The sequence below is a fragment of the Symphodus melops genome (assembly GCF_947650265.1).
Source record: "Symphodus melops genome assembly, chromosome: 17".
Taxonomy (NCBI): Eukaryota; Metazoa; Chordata; class Actinopteri; order Labriformes; family Labridae; genus Symphodus; species Symphodus melops.
The window spans coordinates 12034310-12053325 of record NC_136707.1 but is presented as its reverse complement, the minus strand read 5'-3'; the positions used below and the strand labels follow the sequence as shown (position 1 = coordinate 12053325).

The 19016-nt window shown below is 40.8% G+C and overlaps 1 protein-coding gene and 2 long non-coding RNA genes across 8 annotated transcripts in view; 2 read left to right on the top strand and 1 right to left on the bottom strand.

The window, feature by feature from the left end:
- LOC306838599 overlaps nt 1-5730 on the top strand; it is a 311986-nt gene extending 306256 nt beyond the window's left edge. Inside the window, exon 2 of the long non-coding RNA XR_013781104.1 lies at nt 3698-5730. This is a non-coding gene — a long non-coding RNA (uncharacterized lncRNA). The remainder of the gene's footprint in view (nt 1-3697) is intronic.
- gspt1l (G1 to S phase transition 1, like) overlaps nt 1-8833 on the bottom strand; it is a 32549-nt gene extending 23716 nt beyond the window's left edge. The window contains exons 1-3 of one of the 6 annotated variants that reach the window (XM_079366869.1): nt 8809-8833; nt 2590-2631; nt 1091-1333 (exon numbers count right to left, since the gene is read on the bottom strand). In XM_079366869.1, the coding sequence (XP_079222995.1) occupies nt 1091-1333; nt 2590-2611 (265 nt within the window). In that variant the 5' untranslated portion in view covers nt 2612-2631; nt 8809-8833. Of the gene's footprint in view, nt 1-1090; nt 1334-2589; nt 2635-7990; nt 8540-8808 lie in introns of those variants that run through there. The other 5 variants (XM_079366868.1, XM_079366870.1, XM_079366866.1 and 2 more) reach the window with 5 other exon arrangements.
- Nucleotides 8834-12012: 3179 nt separating this feature from the next.
- LOC306838731 lies at nt 12013-12601 on the top strand. Its single transcript, XR_013781114.1, has 2 exons — nt 12013-12182; nt 12215-12601. It is a non-coding gene; the product is annotated as an uncharacterized lncRNA (long non-coding RNA).
- The last annotated feature ends 6415 nt before the right edge of the window (nt 12602-19016 follow it).

Genomic DNA, 19016 nt, shown 5'->3' with positions numbered 1-19016 from the left:
GTCTGCGTATGTCATCGACTACGTCACCGCAGGGGATCTTGGCCACTACACGGCCTTATGCAGGAAAGTGCACGGACCGTGACAGGGAAAGGGGTGATTTTTTTTTTTTTTAGCTCCATCTGTATATTTAATAAATATACAAAAAGAATTTGCAGAATACCTTCATCTTCAGTTATCTTCATTTATTTTTAGATTGCATTTCTACAACAGTGCTGTAACTATGTCTTTGTACACTTCATCCCGGGTTCACTTTATTCCACCCATTACAAGGCTGTGACATTCATATCGCAGAAAAACATCAAAAGGGACATATATTACACCATCAAAAAAGGCAGTCTGAATAGGGCTACATAAATGGCTCTTAAGTCACATTTACTTCTTAGTACTACGGTCAGGTCAGTATTTTGAGGTTAATGTCTGTTTTGACTGTCACACAGAGTGGACGATCGCTCTTCCCAGAGTGATTTGTTTTTTTCTCAAAATTGTTTATTTGCGTGATGATTTATAGAAGAGGAAGAAGAATGCGGATAAATAAACCGTTATGATACGACAATACCGATTTCTTACTGCTATCGCTCACTACTTGTAATAGGTAGTCTACTTTGAATTGAAAATGTCTAATAAAAAGTTGAAAATGGCACTGCCGTTGTCAGTCCGTTTTTCTTCTCCTGCACTTATCTGAACAGCCAATCAGAGAGACTACTCTCCCCAACCGCGCGGGGGCTAATGCAGACGCCAATTCAACATGTGGAATCGGCCAAAAAAAGTCAACTGTGGCTGACAGGTAGTGACAGAGCTGTTTGGTCATCGACGGACCAACGGTCTAATTGGTGTGTCGTGTCTTATCTTTGTGGAGTTCTTACAGCTTAGCCGAAACCGAATGCATTTTCACAGATGAAGACAACAATATTATGCCACAGCAGAATTTATACAAAAAAGTAGACATGATTATGGCTTAGCTTAGTTATGGCACTTTCACCAAAACAGAAGTCTGAAAGGGGCTTTTATTACTTAAGATAAAGTCAATGCCACCTGTAAATAGTATCATACACAGAATGAAGTACAAAATAAAATGATGATATGAACTGACCTACATGCCCGATGAACACAACATTAATGTGTTCCTTCCTGGGGGCATCTTGATGTGTTGATTGAACCTTGGGAACTGGCACTTCCTCTTCCTCCTCAATCATGTCCGGAGCGGTTTTCTCTGTCATTTGTGGCACCACCGGTCCCAGCCTCCCGCCTCCTGGCTCCTCCTGATTTGGCTCAGACTCTCTTTGGTCCCACATCTCTTCTGTGCTCGTCTCCATGTCCCCATTCTCAACTGGAGCTGCATGGTCACAAACAGCCCACAACAAGTGATTCAGAACTTCTTATCAACAGAAGTATTCCATCTCTTCAAAATGTTTTTTTCCAGCCACAATGGCAAAGTTACTTCCTCCCTAAAAGCATGGAAAGCAATGCCGGTAGAATCAAGCTTATTTTTCATACAAGTAGCTTATGTTTTGCTGATATATAATTTTGCATGGCATTTTGGTCTGTTTATGCTCTTGTGAGAATGGCAAAAAAAACATTTCTGTAACATATGATCATGTAACAAAGACATAAATTTTTCTGTTGGTTTAAAGATGGGCCATGACAGTTTGAATGACAGACACGCCTGCATCTGCCTGCATGCAAGGACTGCTGCACTGAAATAAATGCCAGCATCCAAACCCACATTGAAACCACAGATCGTCTTTGGGGGCTCCATGCAACACAACAAACCTATTTTAAAAAGGTTAACTTGCAACCCAATTAACACAATAAGGGAGCCTCGGGCTGGCAGCAAATCTAAGAGAGAGCCAAATCATATAGACAGCAAGCAACTAAAGAAAAATGTTGACATGATGGCTTAGTTTAAAGAACAACATAGATTTATATAGTGCCTTTCATGAAACCCAAAAGTAGAAGAGGGCGGGCCGTAGTTTTGAAAGGACATTGGCGTTGCTCCTCAATTGGCGCATTAATAGGAGGGACATACGGCTAGTGCAGCTCTCTCATCTGCTTGCCCTCTATATTTTTAGTATTACATTTTAAATAAATTAAAAGGGTCGGCAATATAGGCTGCTTGGGTGGCCATAAATATATCTAGGCAGCCTGTAGGAGAATCGTCCTTGTATGGTATACACTGCAGATCGAGATTGTTCTGAATGCGCACATCAATCATAGGAAGTAAATCATCAGTTAGAAGCTTTTTGAGTTTGATTAATCCCTGAGGGAAAATCGGGAAATGAGTTTGCATGTATGAATGTATGAATTGACAGTGATTTATTTTCGATTAATCATGCGATTACGAAGCACACAATTTCCATCCATGCAAGGGCTAAGGGAGCGTACCATGATTTAGAAATAGCACTCACACTAGTATGGATTGCCTAGTGAGTTTGTGCCCACAATCTCAAAAGGACTTCCTGGTTAAATAAAATGCATTTAAAAAAGTGTATTATTGTGCCTCAGTAACTCATGGCTTTGTCCATCCTAATCTTACAGCATTTAATGTTTGTGGCAAATAAGAGAGACTTGAGCTTACACATATATACATACCAGTACTTTCTACCACCTCCATGCTGGAATTCTTGTCTACAGCTACTGGAAGACAAAAAGTAGTCAATTAATATTCCCATTACCTTGACATTCAGTTTAAATTTAAAGTCTGCTGAAATATGGCTCCTCCCACTCCTCCTGATGAAACGCTCGTTCACCAACACCCCCCCCCCCCGAAAAACATTTTCCAGTGTGACCTTATGTTTTTATTTAGTTTGAAAAAAACTTTTTAGCTGTTCCAGACATTGGCTGTGGCCTATGTAGCTGAACTGTAAGCCTAAGCAAATATGCAAAGTAATGATAGCATTTTCGAAATTTGAGCACTACTATACAATTCATTAACTTTCACCAAAAACATGTACATGTAAACCAGCTTAGTTAAGGCAGTGAGATATACGAGTATGGTTTTTACGGTCCAAATCCACTTTTATTTTTTTTATGGACTGTTGGACTTTGCATGTCTACTAACATTGTTGTGGTTAGCCTCTTTCTAATTTGCTGTAGTTCCACTTGTGCATTAAAAGGGGCTTGTTAATTGGTGCTTAATCATCGGTGTGATAAGCTTCAACAGTGCTAAAATTCAGATTTATGATCATGGTTCAAGACGTTCGAATGAATGTAAAATCCGCTTTGTTAGAGCCTCTGAGCATTGTAAGACTCTGCTAACTTAGCTGCTAAGACACTTGTTAGGCTTTCTACTCTGTCTTATCCCCAACTCTGCTTAAATCTGCTTTGTTACGTGGTGATTCTTTATTGTAAGCCAGACAATTGCTGAAGTAGTGATAATGTATTTAAACAGCTTGACCAGTGCTCACTTCTAATCATATAAAAAAAACAGGTTAACCCATTGATAAAAACAATAAAAAGAAATGTAAAGCTGTGTGCAGCAGGCACTTTGTTTTGACAGTTAAGTAAACTTCCTATTTTGTTATGATTAAGAAGAAGTTGATGCAGTTCTGATTCATGTTAGCTATTCATGCTAAATTTTTGCTATTTTTCTCTTTTTGATGCCAATAATGTCTGATCTCACCAGACATCCTGTTAGTTATACATACATATATGGCAGGCAGGCAGGCAGAAGCTGGGCTAGGCTAATGTATGCCTTAAGCACCGTTTCCACACAGCAGTCCGGTACGGATCGGTACAGTTTGGTACGGTTTGGTTCGATTAAGCCTGATCCCGTTTGCGTTTCCACAGCCACCCGTGCCCTATTTGGTAGGCGGTATGCCGGATGATGATAGCTGCCATGTAAATAGCGTCATATGATAGCAGCTAACCACTAACAAATAAATTCAACAAAGAAGAAAAACGCTACACAAACAAAACCAACGCTGGAAGACATCCAGCAGTTCATCGACTTTGTCATTGGCATGTGACTGTTTATTATAAAAACTCAATCAAGCTTTGTTTTAGAGAAGGCTGTGTGCCGAGAGGAGAAATACAGACGCAAACAATCAGCTGTGTATTACAGTCAATGGTTTAAACACGGTGGAGTTTTGTTTGCCAACGTAACACGGGAAGTGACGATTCTTTCAACCAATCAACGGACTGCAGTGTTTAGCTCCACCTTTTCGGGTCGGCTCGACATTCTTGGCACCCCAACGGAAAGGTCCCAAAAAGTGGGACGGTACAGATCGGTTAATTGGGAATCTTTCGCAGGATTAGTCTATGGAATGCTGCAAAATGCGTGCCGTACCGAGCTGGACCGCTCAGAAGCGGGGCAGTAGTAGCCATTGTTAACACAACATATGTATGTGCGTTGGTGAGTAAGTGTCGCTCTGCAAGACTCTGCCTACAAACGTAGCAGGCAATCTGATTTCAATGTGATTAATGGGCTGATTCGAGGTCCAATTTCTACTTCCCAACAATCACAGGGGGGCTCCCGACTCAAGACTGCTCGAAACCGATTATCTGATCCGATTACTCTGTAGTGTGTGGCGTACAAAGTTCCAATCTTAATGTCCCACATCTGCTCGCTGATTGTCTGGGATGCACTAATTTATTGCAAACATGTTTGATATTTTGGATATAAAATCTTGACGATCATGTCATAAATGTGTCCAGCAAAAGTTGTCCATAACTACAATACATTCAGAATATTGTATAACCCTTAATTCTCTGCAAAATTTCGGGTTTGGTTCACAGGATGGCACAAATTATCTTTTCTGAAACATTGCATCCATATTAGGGATGCACGATAATTTTTTTTCGAGCCGATACCGATAACTTCCTGCTTCTTAAGACCGATACCCGATAACAATTTTAGATTAATTATTTTTTTTAACTTAGATACAAGGTAGTTTGTGCACACCTGGAGGTAAAAAAGACTCAAAGAAAGGTGGACTTAACTGTACATTTGTCCTAATCCAATATCATGACATCACTACTATTGACAAAACAAAAATCAAGAACAGTTCTGCTTCTAGTAATGCACGTTTACACACATTCACTTTTGAATGGCTTATCAAATGTAAACTTTAGCCATAGTAAAGTGCATAATTAAAAAACTGTACTGGATGCACATGTGAGATACAAAATTCTAAAATAAAAGGCCTCGAGAAGTCCACAAACTCTTGTGTAAGGATTCATAAAGTGCACTAACAAGTGGTCTAAGTGGTTTACTAACCGACAAAAGTCTGTATCTTCAATTAAGGTCAATGGCTGGTCGTCCAGTGCCATCATTTCCATAATGAAATCACAGATAGCTTTAGCCCTCGGGTCGTCTCTGGAAAACTTTTTGTACATTTCAAATGCCGCTGCGATAGGACCAAGCCCCGGGCATTTCTTTGCGGCTAGCTTTGGGGTAGCTTCTTTAGTGGCGCAGGCGTCTTCGCAAGCTTTTAAAACATCGTTGTAGCAATGCTGGCATTTCAGGTGGCTGATAAGGTTTGATGTGTTGAAGCTCGATATTTTGTTCCCCCCACACAGAATGTTTGCAGAACATTTGGTGCAAAATGTCTTCCTCTGAAACGGTGAAGTCTCATACGATCGAAGCCATGCTTGTTTATGACGAGATCAGGGGAAGTTACGGCAGGCAGTTTACGGAACGGCACAGGAAGGAGAAAAGGAGCGCTTGATTTGCTCACCCTAACCCACCTACAGCACAGTATGGGCAATCTCTCCATATTGTAAGCGGGTTTTTTTTAAAATATTATTTATCGGGGCTATTTTTAATGTTATTGGATTTATTGATGTGACGTCATAATTCCTTACATTGGGCCGATAATTATCGTGCACCCCTCATCCATATATCTATGATTGTACCAACTTTCTTATATCCACTTCCACCTCTCTTTTACCAGCCGCCGTCCCCTGGAGTCCGTTGGAGTTTTAAATTAAACTTTATTCCCGTCGACGTTCTGTCTCGATTACACTTACACAGTGTGAGCTCTCAGGCCGTGCCCAACAATCAGTGAGAGCACAAAAACCTTAAGGTCTGGTCGTGTGTCATAAACGATTCAGTCATACGGTTTGAGCTGATGTACAACCACGACTTTAATACAATTGGGGAAAAACCGTGTGAGCCAGGCTTGACAAAATTCGTTATTTGCCATTATTTTTAAAATGCTGGCGATACCAGCATTTTTACCCAGTGGTCCAATCACAGGGCTTGCATAGATTCAATCCCTGGTTATATTTATGAAAAAGTGCAGGGCAGGTAAAGTACATAGGCTTCCGCATAGGAACACACTACTTAGATTAGACGCAGTAGTGTAAATCAGGCTTAAAACACTATAGACCTAAACCAGTTAAATAATAAGGGCTTTAATGTCAAGGCCATATGCTTAATACTTAGGTACTCTCCATTATGTGTTTGGAGTCATACTGGAAGGTTTTAAATCATAACCACTTACTATAAATACCCATTATTACTACAAGTATTTGTCTACATACTTAAATGATTAAACCTGTCTTGTTCGAAGCATAAAACCCAACTGGTCTCCAGGCAGTTTTGATGCAGAAAACTAATTACACATTGAGTGCGTTTACATGGACTTCAGTATCCCGGTTATGATTGGGGTTGGAAGTATCTCTTTTTTGTATTTGTGCATGTAAACGTATCCCGATTTCAGAAATCTGGATACTGCAGTATCCCGTTGTCTGAGAAACCCGGTTTTGCGACCTGCAGCATGTATACGTCTCACCCCATTTCTGACAGCTGTCAACACCTGCGCAGGCGCAGACTCAGCCAAGTGACGTACACGTATATCAAACATGACGGTATTCTGGAGAGAGGAGTAACTTTTATGTTTCACTAATAAAACAAAAAATATAATTGAAGGTGGGCTATAATATAGAGTATACGGACGAAATAAATATGGCCCGATCTGGCACACATCCCGGTGAGATCGCTTCTTTTTTATTCTGGTATAGCAGTGATCGTCCTTTATTGCATTGCTTTTGTTTTTTAAACTTTGTGGATGGACTGAGCTTGTTTTGGATGAGCAAAAGGCCGCGTTGGCAGATGTCTTCCATCTTTTTCTGTGGACTAAAAAGACAATTTTAACAGAACTTTCACAGACCATTTTTTGTTTGTTTGGCACTTTTAGTTTATGTTGGATTCATTGAGGGGTAAAATGATATTTTTGTTACAAGCCACAGTGTTTTCATGTCTTTTTAAATTTCTAAATGTCCACAATGTTGTGTCGTAAAAAATAAACGTGCGCCTGCGCAAATAAGATGCAGTAATCAGAAACAGGGATACTATTATTGATCATGTATACAGGAATATAAATAACCAGGTTTCTCTGTGCGCATGTAAACGTAATAGCCCAAATATGATCAGAACCGGGATATGGCTCATAACCGTGATACTCAAGTCCATGTAAACGCACTCATTTACTTCACTTCTGAACTGCAGTGCGTCAGAACATCCACGTCACGCCGTATTCTCACGTTCTAAACAGTTTCTGGCTATTCCTCATTTCAAGTATCCTCGCCCTAACGTAAAGTTAGAGGGCTACTGTCATTCATAATTACAGTTTCTGACTTTTAGCTCTTCTAACTCTTACAATTTCCAGTTTACGGCAGTTAAGCTTTAATGCAGTAATAAACAGAGTTGGACTAGAGGTCAATGGTTAACCCACACCAGCTAATCAAACCGCTAGCTTGCTACCACCGGTTAGCTAGCTAATGCCGGTTGTGTTTTTAACTTCAAAGACCGCTATGACCATGATTAACAAGCTTAACAACTAAATATACACGTGTCACTGAATCTGCTGATATATAGTGATGATCTTAAGAGGCGCCTGGAATATCTTCTAAAAATAATAAAACATCTATGAGAAAATGTTTAGTTTGACACACGTACGGAAAAGCGTGTCCGTACAGTGCCTTGCCTTCTGTTAGCAACTAGCGTATCGCTAGCCAATATAGCTTCCCAGCGTGACAGTTATCTTACCCGCCGAATCGTTGTTCTCTAGATGTCCTTTCGTGGCAAAATCCGGGACAAATTCGGCAGCATTTATATTGGGCACAAACGGTTTAGCATTGACATTCAATGCTGTAAATGCTGATTCAAGTTGTCCGTCGAATGTGGCCTCCACATCGTCCTCTTGTTCCCAGGAATCAGGGGCAGTGTCTCTCGGGTCCATCGTGGGTCTTGTTTTTTAACTACTGAGATTTGAGTTTCGCAGTTCTTGGTCTATGTTCAGTAATCACCCAACGGCCAATTTATATGTATAACCCTTGAATTCACAGAGACCGTTACAATACAGTGTACACTGTTTGGTTCAGGGGGGAAAAAGGCTGAAAACCGGCGAGAAACCAGAGAGGGAAATCGACTCAGCACTCCCAGGGTCCGCGTGAGCCAATACGTCCCGTAGACCTACGTGCCATGCGCGGTGACCCCTGGGATATGAAGTCGTACACAAAGCAACAAACCCTTGACGTGAAAGAGTCTTTAGGTGAAGGAAACTACATTATCCATGAACCAGTAACAAACTTTCTACATCGATTGTTTGTGACCTTTCCCGGAAACGTACATTTGAGTGTCACATTTTGCAGAACTTCTTTTATGTGCTAAGTCTATTTCCCTATTGTTACAGTGATTGTAAAGACAACATTTTCTAAATTAACAAGAACAAAAACTCACATAAACTTTCTGGGCTCATAAATTAGCAAAAATATTTTTTTTGCATTTTATCCATTTAAACATTTCAACTATCTTTGGCTGCAAATCAACTAAACTTAAGAAATACAAACGATTTTACAGTATACCTTAGCTGCATCTCAAGTCCCTTATTTGCAGTCTTCTCGGTCCTCGGCTTAACCGGAAGTAGTTCCAGAGCTGCCATGTTGAGGATAATTTTAAAGCTCTTACAGGCTGGATCTCAAGTCCCTTATTTGCAGAGCCTTTTTCAAACACACTCCCCCTCCGTGACGGAGTGCACTCCGTCAGAAGTCACACTCGCAGCTGAATGAAGTCCCCTCCATCCAGGAGGAAAAAGCAGGATAGCAGAAGAAAATCACACAGGGCACAAAATTAAACTAGATACAAATATAAGTGTAGAAAAAAATATCCATCAAAAACAATAATCAAGAGCTTGTAAGAAAAATATGCATCAATTAAAGAGCTAGTAAAAATATGCATCAGAAAAGGAACAGTTGAAATGCCAGTAACTTAAAGATGTAAGTCTGTATAAACAGTATGAACACTAGTATGCGCACAGTGCATATAAGGATGGAATGTTATTGCACAAATTGTCCCATAAATAAATATTGCAATGCAATCAAATTTAAAAATAAAAATACAAATAAGATCAGGTGAAATCTTATATTAGTCTTGCACAAGAAGTAGGAGTAAATTGTCCAGTTTGGTGTGTTTGATCTACTAAACTAGTAGATCAAACACACCAAACCCGCTGCACGGGATCAGACTTCAGTGAAACTTATCAACAACATGAGCAGAGTTTAATACCGGAGAAAATACGGACATTAAAAAGCTTCATTTTGGTTGTTAATCCTCATGTCAGACTCTTTTTTTTATCCCAGCTCATCACTCTTTACAGTGAGTTTCACTGATGTTTATAATCTGTTTAAATGTCCGACGCTCCGTTTTAGCATCTTTTTAATGTCCATGACATTCGATGCAAATAAGTGAACCGGAATGCAGCTATGGACCCAGCCGACTCAGATACGCCGACTAACGTCAGTTCTCTGTGTCACGCTGTTTCCTCTCAAGGAATTATACTCGGTCAGCACGATCCAACCCTCCGCGGACTCATGAAATCGTTACAAGTGATTTCAACAAGCCTCAGCCGTGTTGAGAACAAGCTACAAATCGCCCAGCTACCTGCTCCTACTCCGACAGTTCCAGCGGTCCCTTCTCTCAGCCCGTTCAGCCTTGTGAGCCTTTTGTTCCGCACCTGAGAGATACAGTGGGTGGGTGACTGTAGGTCATTTCTTTTTCAATGTTCCCTCGTGTTTGAACAACAGCCCCTGACTTACGCTAATGGCCATTCTAAGATTGCCTATGTGTTAGGGTTCGTATCAGGTATGGTTAGGTCCTGGGGAACCGCATTTTGGCATAACCTGCTTACTGCTAACGCCACCTATACCCGAACAGTATCGCTGACTTATAAAGACTGATTACACTGTACTAAAAGTTAGGGTTAAGTTAGCACTCAACATATTTTCTTTCTCTGAACAACTTATACAGTTTTAACTTTAATTGACTCAGCATTTTTTACTTCACACAGTCCGTTTAATGATAACTTTCAAGTACATGAGGGGACTTACAGTGATGTCATGACCCTATATTTGAACTTTTGGAGTAATTTGTAAGTATTAAAAAGCTTATTTGTCTAATCTAATGTTACAATAACTGTATTACGCATTTTTTTAACTTAAGTTATTCATTGGCGCAAAAGATTTGTATAAAGTTTCAGATGTCAGGCTTAATGTGGAGATCACTGTCCGCACAACGCAGTCCGCCATTTCCATTAAATTTCGTTGTGTATTTAGTTGTGAACAATGGCAAGTTTAGCCTCTAACTGTCTGTATCAATCAATGAGATTTGTTTTAAACGTGTTTTTGAATATATTTCGAGTGATTTTGAGTGGGTGTGTCTGTCACTCAGGTGCTTTGTGTGCACAAGTTATGAGTCTTCTTTTACTCTTACAGTGCTGGTTGTAGTGAAACGCAAATGTGCAATATGACAATGGTTTTTCATCTTGCGCTGTCGGTACCGGCAGAAGTCGCGCAGGTGCACCTGTTCCAAAAGAAGTTGTGAGTGATTTTTCTCTGGCCATTCTTGGAGCTCTGGTCAAGGCTTTTACCCCTCACCTTGACCTCAAGGCCTACATCAATGAATGCTTTAATGCATTGCTTGGGAACCCATCTGCAAAACTGCCCCCTTGTTTTGTCAGGGTTGATGTGGCACACTGCATTAAGATGATCTGCCAGTGGGACTGCCTGAAAAAGAAAACACATCGTGTTAAAGATTTCTTTGTGAGATCAATAGCACAGCTTGTCAAGTCACAATCTGTTGAACATGTAAAAAACCTCATACATGCCATCACTAGTGTGGCACTCAGCGAAGCAGAGGGCAATGACAGTTCAGGGGCTCCTCTCCCATCAGAAAGGTGCAAGAAATACCTGAAAGCTCAAATTGCAGAGGAGGTTGTCATCATGCCAGATGAAAAAGTTGAGGGACAGGAACCAGTGGATGCATTTGGTCATATCCAGACAACCGCCCGACAGTGGGTAACTGAAATATGTGAGGAGAGCAGGTCACTTGCCAAGGCTGATGGAGACAGAGATAACATCCACTTCCTCCCTGAGATTATTACCCAGATAAGACTCGGAAGTTACTTACTACTCTGGACGGGAATAATGGTCCCTCTTTTCCTAAGAACCAGCATCACTGCAAACTCAGCTGCTGTTGAAGCAGCATTCAAAAACATTAAACATGGACTTTTCAAGCATGAAAACCTGCCTATTCAGGTGGATCGATTCGTGGCTCGTCATCTTTCCTTCATTGAAGGAAACATGCAGATTTGTTGTGCAAAACAAAAAACAGAGGAGAATGCAGTTGATTTAATTACTGTCACAGGACCTGACCCTGTCTCCACTACTGCCCACAGTGTAAAAGATGAAAGAAATAAGGATGTTCATGCTTGTGAGGAGTCTGCTGCTGCTGCAAACATTGTTCAAACAGATGAGGATGCTGTTGAAAACTGGAGAGGCGGTTCCACTCAAAAAAAGGAAGATGAGTTCCTACCTTGCTCCTTGTCCTGAATGGCTGCACACAGACCCATCTGTGGACTGGAAAAAAGTGCAGCTGTTAAAAAACTGAAACAAACAACAGCCTGTTAAACTTGGCGAATCAAGAGTGTCAGTGCTTAACACTTGTGCATTTGATGCAGTTCTTCAGAGTTCATGTTGCTCTTTTTGTGACAGCTATTCTTTTGAAAACTGTTGTGTATCAGAATAAGTGGAACCAAACACACGACTCAGAGACAGAATCAAAACGAAATAACAATTTATTAAACAACGAGTGACACGGTGAATAAATGTCTTACATGAAATATGAGTGACACTAATGTGTAGCATAAATCTAATGTGACAGGAATGTGTACAAGTAATATAATGTGACTCTAAATATGTGTACAAGAAAACTAAGGTGACTCTAAATGTGCAACAAGAATATAATGTGACTCGAGAGTGATACAATAGCACGCGTGAGGAAGCCAGATGAAGATGAACAAGACGACGAGGAACACGAGGTACAGGACGGGCAGGACTGGGAACTAGCGAGAAGGAGAAAAAAACACGAAGGGTCAAAAACACGACAGGGAATCATACAAGTAAATCACAGAGTACTAAATTTTGCAAAGACACGGAGAGAGTACGAACCACTGAGGAAGAACAATAATCTGGCGCCGGCAGAGTGGAAGCAGCCGGCTTAAATAATGAGTAGATTGGATTGACAACACCTGTGAAGCTAACCTGAAAGCAATGATGATTAGGGGTGAAGGGAGAACACAGAGGGAGTGACAGACAGGGAAAACAAACACACGTGGGAAGACACAGACCAAAACATGACAGAAAACATTGTAATTCGCCAGGAATATGACAAAAAGTTCCTCGAGCTGGTTAAAACCATTGTCACAAAGGGTGTAACCCAGCAGGTATACTCACAGAGGGCAGAACTGCTGAGGGGAATGTTCAAAGCTGTCCACCTGAAATCTGGTGCCCTGCAAATCGATGCACAATGCAACATCTCTGCTGTAATTGAGAGAACCATGAGGACTCTTTCAATTGTTTGTTTCACAAAACAATGTTCCTCACAGTACTGTGATCTAAGCAAGCAAGTCACTAGGGAAGTTCCACTTGTGTCTACCCACATTGCTGTTCTGCAGACGTGTGGCATGTCTCATCTTGAGGTGGCTGTGGAACAAGGACTCAACCTTCCTGACTCTCGGTGCCTCAGGCCAATCCAAAGCCCATCTCAGTGTCCTCCTGAATTAAAAAAGCAAGACTGCAAGACAGGAAAGGTTCTGTGTTCAGGGAAGGTGACCCACAGTTACAGTCTAGCAACTAGTTGTGTGGATTGACACTGACCATGGCAGCCATTCTTTTAGAACTCCATCACAGACAAATGCCTTACAGAGCGAAGTTGCATTATCTGAATTTCCCTCCAGGCTGGTGCTCCAAGGGAAGATGCTTATTTTGAGGGCAGTCATTGCTTTCCAGGGAGGCTTGACCCAGGATGCTCTTGGACATTATGTGGCATATTGCAAGAGGGCTGCATCTGTCTGGGAGATGTATGATGACCTGGGAAGAGTAGTGAAAGCAGCATCAGAGAACACCAAGATCTGCTCGCATGCTGTGTTAAATACAAAAGAGTGATCACTGGTTGTTGTCGTCGTTTTTTATAGTTAATAACAGATGGATATGTTCTGTATTACTCTTCAAATGTTCCATTGTTACCGTTACGTCATGCTCTATTTTGCACATAAAGCCATTGTTAGAAACAGGAGTCTTTTTCTTCATGCAGTCAACAGCGTCAAATGCATGCACATCTATATACAACGCTGAATAACATTGTTAGGCGAAATTATATTTTGACATTTAAATAATATATAATTACTACTACTACTACTTAAAATATAATTTCAGTTAAAGAGCTTTGGGCTTGTCACCATTGGAGAAACAAAGACAATTCCGGGTCAATTTGGAGAAGATGGGGCTTGGTGACCTCAGGATGACCTATATAATAATCTTTAATAACTCAGAAACAGCACAAACGAAACTTTTCACAGCACAAACCAGCACAAACGAAGCACAAACACATGCAACAATGATCCCGAAGTTTTGCGTGGGGTGGGGGGCCAACTTCACGCAGGTCCAATTCTCCCCTTCCGATAATCTTAAGGACGCCCCGATCATCATAAAATAATCTTATAAGATCATCCTGCCGTGTGTGGTGTGTTCAGACCGCTCTCGTCTGGTCGGAAGAATGTCGGGACCGCTCCGATGGCAAATCGGGGATATTCAACATGTTGGATTGTTTTGGCCCGATCTTTCATCGTGTGTGGTGTCCCCCGAGGGGAAACAAGCACGAGCCTGTTGACGGTTGATGCGTAGCCAATCAGAAAGCGAGGTGACATAGAGGCAAGGAAACTCCGGGAGCATCCAAAAAAAACAGCTGGCGCAACAGAAAGTCTGGTGGACATCGGAGATGGAGGACCAACTTGTCGACCTATGGCAACATCGTGAATGTTTATACAATGTTTCATGCAAAGAGTATCCGACAGGACAAGGAGAGGAGTTGGGCAGAAATTGCTGCCGCACTTGAGATAAAAGGTAGCTTTTCTTCTACACTACCAACCGTTAACTTGATGATAACGGTCATTCATATAAATGTCTTGTTTTTTTTTTGTGTTTTTTTTAAATATATTTTACTAATCCCGCGAGGGGAAATTCGTTTTTCACTCTGCATTAATGGAGAGGTCTCAGAGTGAGGGGGCTGCCCACAGAGAGCGCTCCAGAGCAGTTTTTGGGGTTCGGTGCCTTGCTCAGGGGCACCTCGGCAGTGCTCAGGAAGTGGACTGGCACCTCTCCAGCTACCAGACCAGTTTCCGGACTTGGTCCATGCCGGGACTTGAACCGGCAACCCTCCGGTTCCCAACCCAAGTCCCTACAGACTGAGCTACTGCTGCCCCAAAAAAAAAAAAAAAAGAAAATCAGGGGAGAGCGCGAACGCAGTCCCCCACTACCACAAATTATGCAGTTGAGATTCCCACATTTGGGGAGCTCGCATAGGTCAGCCCTGCCGCAGTGCAATGGCCGGGCCTCACCATGGGTGAACCACCTTCTTGATCATGGTATCTCCCCTGCCAGGTAAGTAAGTTAATGTCAGTGGAAGAAGTAAAGACGCGGGCCACAACTTTGAGGACCCAGTACAGCAAGCCTCTGAAAAGTAAACCCAGTGGGAGTTTGCAAAAGCCACTAACAAGCAAACAAAGGTGGCTCATGAAGACATTGATGTTTCGGAAGAAGCATGTCACCCAACGTCCAACTGAAAGCAGTGTATGTATCCTGATTGTAGACTTCTTATCAATATTTAAGTGTTGTCTAAATATCCATTAATATTTTTTATAACTTTTATAGCTGCCTCAAACAATTAAAGATGCGCTGGCTGCTGAGAGGGACCTCTTGAGTGATGTAGATGATGACCTCTCTCCAGCCTCTGAGGAAACATCTGCTGAGGATACATTTTTTCCACAAAATGATGACGACCCTTCCCCTCCTCTAGCTCATGTACCACCTGCGAAAAAGCTTAAGAAAAGCCAATCTATTGATGTAATTGAAATCGAAAAACTGAAAATTTTACAGCAGATGTCAACAGCTTTTAACGCTGGAAGAAGCAATGATAGTGACAGCCACTTTGGACAAGTAGCTGAGGAGTTGACGTCAATTAAAAACGCTTTGCTAAAGACAAGAATAAAGAGAAAAATTATGAACGATTTATATGAGGCTCAGGAGAATGATGCACAGGTGCCACCTATTTACCCTGTACCCTCCTCTGTACATATGCCACACACACAACCAACCCCTCTACTCACACATACAATTCAACAAGAGCCATATCACTACATACATAACTACAGGAGAATGTTAGAAGACGAGTGAATACAGACAGGGGGAGATTGTCAGACTCAACTACCTGTTTTGTGGTTAGTTTCAAGTGCAACTTCAGTTAAACTTACATGCATTCTTTTTTGATGTCTTCGTTTTAATTGAACTTTTGTTATATATAGGAGTAAAGATTGCTTATCGTATCGTAGCTTATCTTATTGCGTATCCTGAAGTGAATAATAAAGTTATTTATTTGATCCCACAGACTGTTTTTCACGTTTTCAAAGTTGACCTCTATCCAACTGTTACGAAGAATCTTCAGGATTGAAATATGGAATTTCATAAAAATAATACAAGTAGAAAAAGCAACACAATTATTTCATTCAAATATGAAGACGCAAGAGCATTTGGACATGGAGAAAGTTAAATTTTTTGCTCAGGGAATTTCAGGTAAATCAAATATCAAAATATAAATACTATATATATTTGAATACTAAACTAAACAACGAAGCACAAACAAAAGGTGTGAATATAAAATATTGTAAATCTTGAAATATTAAAAGTTTAGGAAGTACATTTCAATTTCTAATTATTTTTTAATTTCCAGAAATGTATTGAATGTGTAAACAATATATTAAATGCTATAAAAAAAAGTTACGCCAGCTTTAAGAAACTAAATTAGATTATGTATTAAATACAGAACATGCCTGAGCCTAAATGTAGTTGTCCTGCCAGGGAATCTTGCCTGCAGAGGAAACAAAGTACCGTAAATTCCGGACTATAAGCCGCTACTTTTTTGTCACGTTTTTAACACTGCGGCTTTTAAAACGATGCAGCTTATTTATGGATTTTTCTTGGGGGAGAATGAGCTTGTGCCGCAATAACATTTGACCTCGTCACATCGGATCTTAATATCAGTCATTTTGCGCTTCATGCACGCACCCTCATCATGGAAAACACACGGAGAAATGCACATGATGCAGCTTTCAAGTTAAAGGCGATTGACCTGGCTGTCAAAGAAGCTAATAGAGCTGCTGCACGTAAAGTTGACACTGACAGCGACAACGAAAAAGAGACTGAGGAAGTGAGTAATGAAGTCATTCTGAGTCAGTGAATGGATGGACTTTTTCCTGTGAAATGTATTACGGTAACCTTTTTCATCAGCCGTGTTACAGACACTGTTCGATAAAGGATTTCCAGTAGGCTTCGTATTTGCGGATGTTACCGGTAGTACGTATTTAATTAAAAGTTTAAAAAAAATTTTTATGTCACGTCTTTCTGTGCAAATAGCTCTGTTATAACGTGGACACCTGCGGCTTATAATCAAGTGCGGCTTATATATGTACAAATACATTTTTTTACTTATTTTTAGCCGGTGCGGCTTATATCCAGGTGCGCTCAATAGTCCGGAATATACGGTATATAAATAATGTATTTTGATGTCAAAATACATTATCTTTAATGGAGCTGGAGCTGTCCCTCCAATTAATGTTTCCATTTTTATATTTTACGTAACCATGTTTTACCATGCTGACTGCTCTGTGCATATCAAAATATCTTATTCCTATGTTTCCTGTCACTGTGAGGCAGACATGTCCAGCAAGGAGAGGACACGCCAACTGAATAATAACGACTGAATAATGATCCTGCAAGGAGAGAGGAAATCCGAAGGAAAAGGAGGAAAAAGTTATTAGATCAAGCCAGTTCACACAAGACAGACTATCCTAAAGGCTAACTTTACTATAGGAAAGGTTGAGGTCTACGTCGCAATCTGCAGAGTGAAACATAAACACAGAACAAGGTATTATCAAGATGGTAAAACTGAAATGAAAAATTGAAACATTTTGGTCATTATGTATTTTTTTCTAACAGGTATGAAGGAAGAAACAAAAAGGACCAATTAAATCATTCAGTGTGCACTCACTTCCTCCATCTAAGTGAGTGCACACTGAATGATTTAATTTGAAATTAAATCAATTAAATCAAATTGAGAGAGAAATAGAGAAATGCACACAAAAAAAAACAGAAAAAGAAAACACCAACAACACCAACACCGAGAACACACCACCAGAGCCTTCTTTCCCTTCACAGCCTTTCACCAATTCTCCACCTGTGAGACACTCTGAAACTATGGAGCTGTCCCTGCAAAACAAGTTCAAGGTTCAGAATGACAAGCAAAGGAAAGAACTGAAGAAAATGAAAAAGCAGAATCTGGAACTTGCGAAAAAACTGAAAGAAGAACATCTGAAATCAGAAAAATACAGAAAGAAAATACAGCGGACAACACAACGAAAGCCTGGTGGCACTGTCAGTGAAACTTTTCATCCCAGAGCTCCCAAAAAATGGCCTCTGAGAGGAAAAAAAGGGTTGAATCTTTCCTGGTTTTAGCCGAGAACAGCATTTTACTTCCAGGAAAAAAGGACACAATTGGGAGAGGAGAGAAGAAACAAAGAAAGATCCTCAGAAGTACACTTCAAGACCTTCACAAAGCCTACAATGAAAACAGTGATGAAATGTACAGAATGTCTTACAGGCAATTCACCAGATACAATTTGAAGCATAAATAATGACTTGTGCATGAAGCGACAGTGCACTGAATGCTGTTTTGAACTGGCCAAAGTCAGAGCACATGATCCTGCTGAGAGTGTCACATGGGAACAGTGGCAGAAAGAATATGAAACAGTAGGAGAAAAAACCTACAAGAACTGAGTAAAAACAACAAAAAGGGGATCAGTTGGCAATCTTCTTGGAAGTGTTCCAGAAAGATCTAAAAGAGCTGGATGGTCATCATTATAACTGGATTCACCAGGTTAGGCAGTTTCAACATCTCAAAGAGAACTTGCAAAGCAACGAGATGGTCCTTCACATTGATTTCAGTGAAAACTATCCTTGCAAGCTTAAAACTGTAATTCAAGCCTTTCACTTTTGTGGAAACTGGCAGCAAGCAACTCTGCATACTGGGATGGCCTATGGTACTGGTGGGTCCCTGAGCTATGCAACAGTATCACAGTCTCTGAGACATGATGAAAGGGCAATGTGGGCTCACATCAAGCCACTAGAGGATTTCAAGGCCAAAAGTGACCATGATATTGACACACTCCATATCTTAAGTCCAGCAATGCAGTACCGAAATCGTACCAACTGTTTTCTTCTCAGCAAGGTTCCATATACTTTGGGTTTTACAAAGATAACCTGGAACTTTTCAGAGAGGTCCCATGGAAAGGGCCAGATGTTGTGCCCTGTGGTTGGAATCAGCAACACACATCAAGTGCTGTCCTTGTCACCTGGGGAAATATTCTACAGACGCCTTAGCTGCTTTTGCCAGTACCCAAAGATGTGCC